The sequence below is a fragment of the Bicyclus anynana genome, chromosome 7 (genome assembly GCF_947172395.1).
Source record: "Bicyclus anynana chromosome 7, ilBicAnyn1.1, whole genome shotgun sequence".
In the NCBI taxonomy this organism is placed as follows: domain Eukaryota; kingdom Metazoa; phylum Arthropoda; class Insecta; order Lepidoptera; family Nymphalidae; genus Bicyclus; species Bicyclus anynana.
Window position 1 is genome coordinate 8,836,982 of NC_069089.1, and position 13,874 is coordinate 8,850,855.

The 13,874-nt window shown below is 36.5% G+C and overlaps 1 protein-coding gene across 1 annotated transcript; it reads left to right on the top strand.

The window, feature by feature from the left end:
• Positions 1-13,874, top strand: LOC112057697 (glutamine synthetase 2 cytoplasmic-like). Its single transcript, XM_024098211.2, has 7 exons — positions 1-166; positions 1,511-1,672; positions 2,853-3,066; positions 4,759-4,831; positions 7,115-7,299; positions 9,972-10,111; positions 13,281-13,874. Exons 1-7 carry the CDS (start codon positions 1-3, stop codon positions 13,427-13,429), a joined length of 1,089 nt encoding a protein of 362 aa, XP_023953979.2. The 3' UTR covers positions 13,430-13,874.

Sequence of the window (13,874 nt, forward strand, 5' to 3'; positions counted from 1 at the left end):
ATGAATTCCGTACCTATTGCGTTAAATAAAGCAGCAATGCGAAAATATGAAGATCTGGAAGTGCCCTGTAACGCAGTGCTAGGTACCTACGTGTGGGTAGACGGAACTGGTATCAATTTACGTTCAAAAGACAGAACTTTCGATTTCATTCCCAAAACACATAAAGGTAAATTATTCATGCCTCTTTTCTTACGGAAATAATTTATAATAATAAATTGTTTATTGATTCACAAGTAAATGTGTAATGTTTGTCGGATGAATAGCATATAGTAATATAGTATACAGGGTCCCGTAAATAGTACGCCATACTCTACAGGGTGATAGCTGATATCAAGTCCTACTAAAATAACTAAATATATTTAGCCAAAACTTTACGGTTATTTCTACATAAAGCACGTAAAAATTCTTTCAATAAATTGTTACATGTGTTTTTGGATATTGCAAATTCACCCAACTACACTCTAAATTGCTAAAATACCGACTAAATTTCTTCGTAGAATTTCGAGATGATCAAGAATTTTGTAAATTTTCCCACCTGTTTCTTAAGCGCCTTGAGCTTACAGTAATAAAACTCGGCTCTAATCTAGGCTTGAATTATTAAATAACATTGCTGAAATTAAAGCTAGAAGCCCTGTAGCCTAGCAAACTGTTGAATACGCTTTCCCATTGGTGTTTTGTTTGAAGATATATGAGAAGCTTTGTCCTCGCTTTCTTGTGTTTTGTTTGAAACTTAAAATTTATTGAAGTCTTTTCTTATCATATTAATTTATCCTGTAAAATTATTTAACTTACTAATTATTATTTGTAGTAAAGCAGGTGATAAAATCTAAGAAAATATTTCTTTATAGCCAATTTTTACTACCTATCATAATCATAATATTATATAAAGGTGCTGATAGACTTGCGCATTCACTTGTAATGAGCATTCGTGCGAATGTTACATCACACTCTAATTCTGGCATGCACTCTAGCAAGCAAATTTGTTTGGAGCTTTTTCAGACTGAAACAACAGACAACAGAACATTTTTAAAGTGTCAGCTTATTTCTTGTAGTTTTAATTCTGCAAAAAATTGTAGACCTCGACTTCCACTTGTAAGACGAAACAGATTAGTTTGTCACCATCTTCTTTTTTCTTTATTTTTTTTAACATAACCAATGGTATAAATGCAGCACACGTAATCATTATATCTGGCATCTTCATAAAGAATATCTTTTACGAGCGCTAAATAGAGCGTTCGATAGAATTTTCAAGATGTTTGTAGCAATATTTGGCTCCATGCTTGACTCGACTCGTTGTTCAGTTCGACAAATATACAAACGGCGATTGCTCGATGTGCTGTTACAAGTGAATGCTCAAGTCTATCAGCACCTTTAGGTATATATCGATGCTTTAAAAACTTTTTTTTTACTTGACTTTGAACTCAATATAGGATCTTTTGCGACATCTATACATATAAATTTAACGAATAGACCAAGTATTTAAAATATTCAAATTATTTACCATTTACAGATTTACCTATATGGTACTTTGATGGCAGTAACACTGGTCAAGCCACTTTCGACAACTCTGACACGTTCATCTTCCCGGAAGTAATTTACCATGATCCTTTTCGAAGAGGAAACCACATACTGGTATTGGCAGATACCTACAAATACAACTATCAGCCAACCGGTAAGGATATTAATCCAAATTTATTTTTAAACGGTCGAGTGGCGCAATGGAACTGCTATCGGTAGTGGGTTCGATTTCCACGACTAGAAAAATATGTGTGTATGAAAAGCATGGGTGTTTCTCTTCATAAGTATATAAGGCATTATACATACATATAATGTTAGGTTAGGTTAGGTTATATACAGTGTGTCCCGTAATTAATGGATAAAACGCAAATGGTAGATACACCACCTAATTATCTAAAACTAATAATTACGGGACACCCTTATTAGTTATTAGTAAGGGTGTCCCGTAAGGGGACGGATATGACGTCGCTTGATCTCGTGTTGGCTCGTACCGACGCTAGGTGGTGCGTTTTAGTTCTATAAAGAGTTGGGAGTTAGAGAGGGGTAGCGATCGGATCGAAACCCTACATACAACGATCACAAGTTCGTGACTCCACTCAAGGTCATTCTTTTCCATTCATTCTGTCTTGTTTTGGTTACAGTTTGATTTGTTGTTGAATTGAGTTGTCTAGACAAATATTTTCAATCATAACCTTTAATCGACATTGAGTTTTCTTATTTTTTTAATCCACTTCTGAGTCTGCTAAAACTTTATTCATCATCTAAAGCCTAAGAAAAGGAAAGCCTGAAACTGAAATCGATGATAGCATCCGCATATGTACCTAAATAGTGGCAGAAATGTAAAATACGCTGTATAAATAGAATTCTCGTGAACGGACGTGCGCGTAATTCATATTATCATCAGTAACATAACACTTGATGGTACTCCTGTCGCCAGTGGGTATGGTTAATAACTAGCAAATTTATGTAGCGGTCAAAACAATTGTCTGTGACGTTTAATTATTATTTGAATATTTTGATAATTGGACCGGGTGTTCGCTGATGAACATAAAACATGAAACATAAATAATAATTTTGATTTTTTCCAAATGACATTCACATTTTATTGATTTTAATGACAATCCACAGTATTATAAAATCAAATAATATGAAAGATCTCAGATTTACAGAGCTGCGAACAGTGTTTTTATTTTTTAATGTATTGAAGAATAATTATCTCTCTAGAAAGTATGAGTACATATTTCCGTATAAAAAAAAACAGAAAGGGTACTTGAAAAGGGGGAAACATCTGATAACTCAGCGAAACCTTCGGACTTTACCGCTTTTCTTTACAGATAGTAATTACCGCAAAGAATGTACGATGCTCTGTGAAAAGGCTTTAGTTGAGGAGCCGTGGTTTGGATTCAATCAAGAGTTTTTCCTCACTACAACCGATGCGAGACCCCTGGGCTGGCCGCCGGGAGGGTTTCCCGCCCCCCCTGGCCCATACTACTGCGCTATAGGCGCCGATAAAATCGTCGCACGGGACCTTATGGAGGCTTTCTATAGGTAAACTATTTTTAGAATTTTTTTTTTTTTAATATAAAAAAAATAAAATTTCTTAGAGAAGATTCGTATTAGAAATGATCTTCACCTATCTGTTTAATAAATATTTAGTACGTTAATAAATATATTTCAAATAGGTTGCATAACACTCCCTCCTGGCCAAACTCCTGTATAATATAATCAGTGATAGTTAATAATGGTTAATAATAGATTGACCATTTACCTACATTACTTACATTGTATTTATTAAGTGAGTACAGTGAGATAATCAAATATAATAATATAAATAAAAACTTAAACGCATTGGACGTAGTAAAACTCCCGTAGATTTCCTATACCTCCCTACCGAATTTAATAAACACGTAATCACCTCTTAGCCATCATTCGCACGAGAATTTTTTTAACGGACGTTGAAAATGCGTTCAAATACAACAAATGCAAAATGACGTGGCTTTAGACATTTGTTTTGGCTTATCACATAACATTTGCGGTACTTACGAGTAAGTATCTCTTTAACACAACAAAAGTATTATATTTTATAAAAAAATATAAATGTTAATGTTAACTAATGATTTTAAACTTATTTCGTGGTTGTTCATTATGAATATTATTTAAACGAGTACATACCACGATAAAAAGACAAGATTTTTAATGTTGATATTTCGACCCAGTTACATGGATCGTGGTCACGACGGGACTGTCACGTCCCGTCCCGTCCCGTCCCGTTCCGTCCCGGGTCTGGGTCTGGGTCGAAATATCGACATTAAAAATCTTGTTAATGTTAAGTCCACTGATTGTTACGTTGGTCAAAGAAACTTAATTTAGTTACTTATTGGAAATAAATGAAGCGATACCATCGTAACTGAGATTAAAGTTATTATTTTGTTCATTTCATCACATATCAATATCGTCCCATTCTGTTTAAGTCTGGCCTAGACTTTTATTATTTGATAAACTTCGTTCCGTCCTTTAACGGCGACGCTAGTTATGACTATCTCTATTTTATTGCTCTAGCCCATTCATGGAATTTGCCATAAAGAAACCACTCTTATTAATAATACTTCTATATTTTGGTACAGAGATTTGGTTTCAATAAGTTCATTTTATTCATACCTTTAGTTTTCACAACACAAATGCTTTTGTGCGTACTATTACGTACTACATCATAAGTCAAACCATCTTTCGAAAATAGAATATTTATGCAAGAATATATAATTACTAGCGGACGCCCGCAACTTCGTCCGCGTGAATTTCAATTTTTCATAATTCCCGCGGGAACTGTTGTGGACTTTTTTATAACTTTTGAAGGGGAACAATTTTGTCATACATAATTGCGATACTTTAACCGTTTACGCAGCGCACGCAGGGTAAGCTCTCAATAGGAAAAAATTCCCCCGATTTTGAAACATTCTTCATTGGTACTCCACTCGTATTAGTCCTAACGTGATAATATATACCTGTAGTCTATAGCCTTGTTTCATAAATGGGCTATCTAACACTGACAGAATTTTTCAAATCGGACCAGTAGTTCCTGAGATTAGCGTGTTCAAGCAAACAATTAAACAAACCCTTCAGCTTTATAATATTAGTTAATTAATGAGTTTATATCAATGTTCTTTTAAGCATTCAACCAAAACCTTCTTCCTAAGTTAGATGAAAGTTTGTACATACATAGAATAATAATTGTGTTTACAGATGTTGCCTCTTCGCAGGCGTCCAGATCAATGGAATTAACCCGGGGACCACTCCATCTCAGTGGAATTTCCAGGTGAGTTATTGCGACATCGCTCATTTATTGCGAAGCTATAAGTCTAGGAATTAGGATGCATCACTGACAGCTATTGCGAAGTAGATCTAGGATGCATCAATGACCTATTATCTCGTGATGAAATAAATCCATATTGTTACTAATGACGGCGGAATCGAAAATATCACTCCCTCTATCGCTGCGATGGGACGAAAGATGACGCTATGGGTAGACAATATTATTTGTTCCTCTCGTCAAAAGATATTATGTCGTTAATGCATCCTTGATCTACAGAGCTTAGCAATAGCTGTCTTTGATGCATCCTAGATGTATTGGTAGCGTGGCAAAACATTCTGAGAGTGACATTGTGTGATAGACGAACAAATCGCAAATAACTGCTAGTTACACAAGCACGTATAACGTGAATATGGTATTTCGAAATTTTGACAAATAATCTCTGTCTAGTAGTGGACATGTAGAACTCTACGGGCATCTGACTAGGTGAACAGAGGATTAACATATAACATGGATTCGCTATAGTCACAAACGGTCTTCATAATTGCCTACTGTAGTGAAGTACTCGTATGTATTGTAGCACGATGTAGTGTGTTTCTATTTTAACCCTCGACTTAAAATGAGGGGTGTTATAAGTTTGACATGTTCATCTGTATGTCTGTGTGTCCGTCTGTGGCATTGTAGCTTCTACGCATAAACCACAGTGATCACACATTGTTAAAACGTCAGTCTAGGTACTGTTCTTACAAAATGAAATCGGCACTTGAATCGTTAAAGTAGTCTCAAACTAAACACTAAACATAAACACCGTTAACTCTAAAATAACAATCTATTTTTTGAACTAATAAAAACCTTGTACACTGAGCTAAAAAATGTACAAACATTTTTTTTAAACAGAACAAACTTCGGTAGGTAATTACATTCCTAAATTAATTGTGAAAATCCCCGAGCTTAGAAAAACGAATTTATATCCTATAAATAAACGTAGGTAATCTGGGGAAAAACTTTCATTTTCTTTATCACAGTTGTTATATTGCTTTTAAGAGATTTCCTCGAAAAGAAAAATCCCTTAATTGATCATACCGAGGGCATAGATTTCAAAAGCTTGTAAGCCACATCTCGATAGCGTCTTGAAGATCTCTACATTAAATTACTACCCAAATATAATTGAACTTGCTCTCTACGTAAACTAGTTAATGCCCACGTCATTTTTTATTAAGTGAAAATGATAGATAGGTATTATATGACTAATATTAAGGTTGATTTTTCTCACAAATCGACTGTCGCTTTTATCCAACTTTAAGTATAGGTAGGTACATAAACATATACCACAGGTGTGAAGTACATATGGTATAAATTTATGTACCTGTTCAGTAACATGACTGAGTTATGGGGAAAAAATAAATTTTATTTAGAATTTTCTTCTTAATATTTCGTGCCTATATCAAGAATTTGTTGAACGATACACTCTAAGTACGTGTTGAAAAAGCTTTGTACATTCATCTGAAATTCAATTCCCTGTCAGTTACATCCAAATTTATCATCCATTCCCATTGTCAATAGATGATACGTGACAATGTAAGACGATGAGAGATAAAAGAGCTAATATATTAAGAATGGAGTCTAAGCAGCTTTTGTAAGAGCTCAAAGAGATTGTTGTGTGTACTTATGGATTTATAATTTTATAGCGTGAATATTTCACGAGTAACTTAGGACCAATATTGAGAATTTCTAAAATGTTACAATTATTATTTATAGTAACATCTACCAATTTTATTATCTTCAAAGTGATTTTAAACCATTATATTATTTTATTGTAACTGTACACACTCTTCAGATTTATAAGATATAAACTGAACGTGTTGGAGCTTTGAATGCCGTGTAGAAACATCAGTAGTAGGAATAGAATAAACTTGTAACCGTCTTATGGAAGACGTCCACAGATCCGCATCGTAGATACTATCGGACGCATCGGATCAAACGGATCATAGTATTCTTTGTATAGATAGTTATATAAGTGCGTCCATTGATCCGCAATGTACGGATCGCACAAATTTATCTTAAAATTAAAAATCCGTTTCTTCACCTGGTCGGTAGTCGACCAATACTGCGCTCTGTAGGGCGGCGTCGCATTTCAAGCACCTTGGGACTGTAAAAACATAACTTGCCATTCATTAAAAAAAAAAACATGACTTGATTCAATCGAGCAATAAATCAATGTATTTATTTGCAGACACATGTTATGTAGATGACATAGTGGTGAGTATTCTCATGATTATTCTCAAATAGGTTGGACCAAGTCCTGGTATAAAAGCGTCGGACGACTTGTGGATGGCTCGCTACATCCTGAGCAGGCTGGCGGAGGAGTATGGAACTGTGGCCTCGTTCGAACCCCAGCCCGTCGCCGACTGGCCCGGCAACGGGACCTTTGTCTATTTCTCGTCAAAGGACATGAGAGAGGAAGATGGAATTTTGTAAGTGAATCTTCGTTACTAAAACAATTACGAAGTTAGTTAAAGTGTCACGTAGTTGTTTTCTTGGCATGCATAGTTGACCTATTTGTGGTGATTGAGTTGGAATAGTTATGGGTTATATGTATCAAAACTTATTGTGACTCCATTTCCTGATTAACACAGTAGTTTTTTGTATTATATATTTTTTTTAATTTGAACAACCCTTACAAAATTCTAATATCGTAAGTTTCTTACTTTGGAATCGAGACCACCGGTTGCTTGAGAAATCACTCGATAAGGAAGGTTTTATTTTAATCAATATAATTTTCTTCTTCTTCTTCGCCAAGTGCGGAAAAAGCCCAGGAAAGACGAAAAAATTCTGTTAATTAAAAAAACAGTCCTTCCGTTATCGGAGTGATTTCCCAACGAACCTGTACCAGAAAACGCAGTGTTGGTCAACCCTCCACTAGGTGAACCGAAGACATCAAGCAGATTGCAAGAAGCCGCTGGATGCTGGCGACACGAGACCGTTGTGCTTGGAGGTCCATGCAAGAGGCATATATCCAGCAGTGGACGTCCATCGGCTGATAAGGATGATGACAATCAAAAAGTAACTAGGTATCATTCCAAACCAAACCCATCTTTATCTCTGTACCTCGTCCAGATCTGTACAGCGGTTCTGGACTTATAAATAGTATAACTAAACCATTTTTTTTTATAGAAATGGAAGGGTTGTAAAACATTTTATGTTTAAATATTCCCTACAGTTGAATGACTTATATTGTGTTGAATAATTAATACTGGGATCTTTTAGCTTTAAAGAGTATGCTCCCAGAATGTTTATCTTAAAGCACTTAACTGCATGTATATAATTTGCATACTAGATTGCTTGCACGTGGTAAACTCCGTAAGCCTTTTGACAAGCACTTTGCATCGCTTGATGCATTCACCGCACTTTAATTAAACAATGGACAATCTAGATCTAGTCGAGCATCAGATGTAGTACTCGTATATCTATATCTATCTATATCTATACTTATAATAAAACTGGTCAAATTTTATACATTAATTCGCAATTTGAGATTTTACTTATACCGTTTGTATCACCAAACGTTACCTTGGCATAAATCACTACTAGCGCCATCTAGAACTTATAATAAAACTGTAACAGGTACAATTTTTACATTCTGTATATTGAAGATATTTTGAAAATTTTTGTCGGGGGGCATTATGTAATCGATACTGTTGCTGAAAATATTGTTTTTCGTGCATCACGGGCATCACGCTGAAACTACTGAATAAATTTAAATAAAACTTTTGCTCGGTTTGAGACCATAATATGGAGAAGGATATAGGATACTTTTTATTGCGAAAATAAAATAAGAAGGGGGTGAAATAGGGGTTGAAAGTTTGTATGTAAACTCCTTAATTTTTAGATTTACAGTTTTAAAACTTTGTTCAAAAACTATAAAAAAAAACGAAATATAATGTGATTCAAAAAATTTTATAATTCAATCCCTAAAGTGGTTAAATAGGGCTTGAAAGTTTACATTGATTTCCACGCGGACGAAGTCGCGGGCGTCCGCTAGTAAAATATAAATGTAGAAGTTTTAAATTTTTTGTTAACAAAGGTATAATGTTTTGTGGTCAAGTAATATTAAATCCATCCGAAGAAACAATAATCTTAATATAATAACGATATTCTTAGATATCGAAAAGTTATTATAAAAAATCCTCATTTTAGTCAACAAATTATTTTTACTGATCTAAGAAAAAGATTTTATTATTACAAGTAGAAGCTTAACAAAATTATAATGCCGTCTTCGTTGAATTCGTTCGTTCATTCTTTGTCATCGTATTAAGCATAATTTAAAACCTATTAATCGCAAAAAGATATTTATAAATCTTTTTGCTCATTGACAACAAAGTCTGTCTGAAATCATATAATTCAATGGGCGAAGATAAAAGTACTATTTATATCTTGTTAAAAGTATCGCAAGATGTTATCAATAGTTGTTGATCAATAATAGGTAATTACTTAAAGACATGTATTTAAATCTAGGAGTTTAGTCTAAGGATTATAGAACGGACTTAACAGATAAATGTTAAATCTTATTTATTAAAAGATTCGGAGTTCGCTATCATCTAGGTATAGTAGGGACTTCCAAACACCACGGTCCTGAGCCACATAGGTAGATACTAAATATATCAAGCGATTCACATCGCATAACCTAGTGGAGGATCGCCATTCACAGCACCTATTATCTCCATCAACTGCCCGAACTGCTTTATTACTAACTATCAAAATCAAAATTCATTTATTTCAATTAAGCTTAGTTTACAAGCACTTTTAAAACGTCAAGTTATGTCATAATAAAAATTAATGATGGAAATTATATTCGAAAACTTAAAATTAAAGTTTCGAGGGTTCCAAAGGCGCCTTGGTCCGAGAAGAGCCCATAACAAACTCAGCCAAGGTTTATTTTTTTTACCACCATTTACAAACAACATCATCATCATTATAAACCAATTCTTGTCCACTGCTGGATATAAGCCTCTCGTATAGACTTACAAACACCAGCGTATCGAGCCGCCAGCATTCAGCGGCTCCCTGCAACCCGCTTAGTCGAGGGCATCAAGTGGGCTTGGAACTACAGTTGATTATCATTCTAGTTTATCAATTATATTGTCAGGGTGATAGAGAGGGCGATCGACAAGCTGGCGCGCCGCCACGGGGCGCACATCGACGAGTACGACGCTAACAGCGGCGCGGACAACGCTCGCCGGCTCACGGGCAAACACAACATGCCTCGCATCCGGGACTTTACTGCAGGTGAAACACTTCTTATTCCTTCTTCTTCTTCTTCTTTTTCCGCACTTGGCCACTAGGGTTGGCCGTTGTACGTAGGTCCTTTTAGTGCTGGTCCCCGCTGGAGTCATTCCAACCGAGCTCGCTCCAGAAGCTTAGCAGGCCGCCCAGGTCGCCGAACGCCTCTTGGAGTGTTGCTGGGGATCCAATGTATGCTGCACGTTGTTTGGATACACCTCTGCATCTGAGCATAACATGTATCGGGACTTCTTATCCAATTTGCTTATTACTTACTATCGGACGTCCGTGACTTCGTCCGCGTCAAAATTCAGTTTTTCACAAATCCCGTGGACATCATGGATTTTTTTTGGAATGAAAAAGTAGCCTATGTGTTAATCCAGAGTAAAATCTATTTCCATTCCAAATTTCAGCCAAATCGCTTCAGTGGCCGCAACGTAAAGGAGGAACAAACATACACACTTACATACAAACTTTCGCCTTTATAATATAGTGTACCTAATATAATTTTCACTCTGAAACCGACCGACCGAAAATGAATTATTTATTATAATAATTATTTTTTTCATATAGTAATGATAATAATTGACTCATCAAGCAGTATTATGGCCCATCGCCCAGGGCCCCACGTAATATTAAGTGAAAAACGTATAATAGAGCAACTTTAAAAAGTTTTGTGCGAATGGCACCTGCAATACGTTGCTTTGTACCCGTTAGAGCGGAGGCACACGATGCGTTGCGGCGCCGCAACGTTGTTATCTCGCAGCGGCGCCGTGGCAGCGTTGGACAGTCTGTAAATCCTTGTGACGCATAAACAACTGAGCGGTACCGCTCCGACGTCGCCAAGCATTCACCCCTCTCCGCTTCGTCTCGGTAGTTGCAAGTCCGGTGTGGCGCCGGAGTGCATTGTGTGACATGTCACAGATATTTCTATGTAAGACGACGCAGCGACACCGCTCCGGCGCCGCACCGCCGCCGCAACGCATAGTGTGGCAGCTCTTTATCATCGTCATCATCATATCAGCCGATGGACGTACACTGCAGGATATAGGCCTTTTGTAGGGACTTCCAAACATTACGATACTGAGCCACCTGCATCCAGCGAATCCCTACGACTCGCTTGATGTCGTCAGTCCACCTGGTGGGGGGTCGGCCAACACTGCGCTTACTAGTGCGGGGTCGCCATTCCAGCAATTTGGGACCCCAACGTCCATCGGCTCTTCGAACTATGTGCCCCGCCCATTGCCACTTCAGCTTCGCAACTTGTTGAGCTATGTCGGTGACTTTGGTTCTTCTGCGGATCGCCTCATTTCTGATTCGATCACGCAGAGATACTCATAACATAGCTCGTTCCATCGCTCCCTGTGTGACTCTGAGCCTTCTTATGAGGCCCATAGTTAGCCCAAGGGCAGCTCTTAATCGGAGCAGTTTGTACTATAAAGCAGGACTGGCAAAATATCGCTCACTGCGCTCGTATATATTTTACTCAGTATAGATAATTATGTAAATAATTGTTTGGTGGTAAATAAATGGCTTTTGATGACGTAGCTAGGATTAAACATTCATTCATATTCATGAATTGCAAGCAATCTGGAGCTTTCACCACAAATTATCGTACGAAATGAGTTTTGTAACTTTATGGAATAATTTTGAATAATTATAATTATTACCGGGCTCTATTGACTATTTCTATGGTAGGTACAATTTACCCCTTTCACTTCGTAAACTCATTCAATAAACATAAATAAATATTTATTTATTCCTGGATCTTCCTACCCAATATATTTTACAAAATAATAGGAGCTTTATACTTCACATCATCAAGGTCGTCCAAATAACCAACTACCTACACACTTACAATATCATCGTCTTTGAAATTACTTTCTATTGTATTGAAAAGACCTTGTATACAAATCAAAACGTTTATTATTTAATTTAACTTGAATAGGTAAAGTAATGAGAAAATCAAATAGAATTGAGTGAGTACAATCCAAAAAACGTGGTAAATATTTTCTTTACTTTGTTAGTAGGTAACATCACATACCTAGAATTAATTTTAAAATGTTAGTATAAATGAAACATTATTGCTTCATGCAGAATCACTTCAATGAAAACTTCCTAGCGGCTTGACTTTTGCCGACTTCTATTAAGTTCTATTAAGTCATATAAAATACAATTTACAAAAAAAAATATTTTTCAATATTACCTGATACTTATCTGCTCAGTAGCTGACGCTAACAGACACTCGCGGTGGAGGGCTTTATTTATAATTATGTAATATCTAAACTAATATTCTATAGAGGTAAGTTTTGCTCCGAAACTACTGGACCGATCAAAAAAAGTCTTTCACCAATGAAGGTCCATAGCTTCATTGGTGAATTTTATTTTACTTTTTTTAGTTTATTTACTCAATGTTTCACACTGAATGTTATTACTGTGAAACATTGACTACATTTTATACCCGTATTCCCAAGGGAATGAAAACTATGCGGATAATATGTAGGTATCGCAGTGGCGAATGGAATTTTGAGGAAGGTAAGCCGTCCCAAAGAAAAGGAAATTCATACCGCTTGATAGAAACTCCGGTACTCGTTCAGTCAACGATATTTTGCACTATAGATATGTTACGTGTTTACAAAATAACCGCAAAATGTGATCCGAATTTAGCTATTAGACTAAGCGCACTCAACACACATGCATGCAACTCGACATTTTAGACAATATTTAGGTATTTTTTGTTTAAATAACTTTTATTGTTGTGTGCAACTAAATGAATTTATTGGATACCTTCGATGGCGTTCATCTAACGGTAATCTTTGTTTTCAGTTGTTAGTAGGCAGTCGAGCTGAAGAAAATGGTTGGACATTAGAGAGCGGCCCAGCTCTCAAATGTCGTCCAACCATTTTCTTCTTTGAGGACTGGGACGGTTGATAATGATGGTAGACTAGCTAACACCGCGCGGTTTCACCCGCGTGGTTCCCGTTCCTCGTAGGAATTTGGGGATAATATATAGCCTATAGACTTCCCCGTTAAATGAGCTATCTAACACTGAAAGATTTTTTTAAATCGGACCAGTAGTTCCTGAAATTAGCGCGTTCAATCAATCAAACAAACAAACAAACTCTTCAGCTTTATAATATTAGTATAGATAATAATCAGATGTTGTTATCCCAAGGTGTGGCTAACCGGAGCTGTGCAGTGAGGATCCCGCGACAAGTGTCTGAAGACAAACACGGTTACCTTGAGGATCGTCGCCCAGCTTCCAACGCTGACCCATACCGCATCGTCTCGATCATGCTTAGAACCTGTATATTTGATGAATAGAAACAAAATTATGTCTGTTTTTTTTTTTATATTATGATTGTTGATTTTGTTGTGGTTGTATAAAATTTATTGTTTAAAAAAGTTTTTTTTTTTTTAATCTTAAGGTTAAAATTACCAACAGAATAAGATCCAGTTTTTTTTTTATTCTCTACAAGTTAGCCCTTGACTACAATCTCACCTGATGGTAAGTGATGATGCAATCTAAGATGGAAGCGGGCTAACTTGTTAGGGAGTAGGATGAAATCCACTCTCCTTTCTGTCTACACGACATCGTACCGGAACGCTAAATCGCTTGGCGGTACGTCTTTGTCGGTAGGGTGGTAACTATCCACGGCCGAAGCCTCTCACCGGCCAGACCTGGACCAATTAAGAAAACCTCAATCGGCCCAGCTGGGGATCGAACCCAGGACCTCCGTCTTGTAAATCCACCGCGCATACCACTGCG

Excerpts from the sequence above, each read along its gene's own strand:
- LOC112057697 (XM_024098211.2), top strand. The coding sequence starts at position 1 with ATGAATTCCGTACCTATTGCGTTAAATAAAGCAGCAATGCGAAAATAT. Across the intron at positions 1,673-2,852 it reads ATACAACTATCAGCCAACCG|ATAGTAATTACCGCAAAGAA; the intron begins GTAAGGATATTA and ends TTTTCTTTACAG. Across the intron at positions 4,832-7,114 it reads CATCTCAGTGGAATTTCCAG|GTTGGACCAAGTCCTGGTAT; the intron begins GTGAGTTATTGC and ends ATTCTCAAATAG.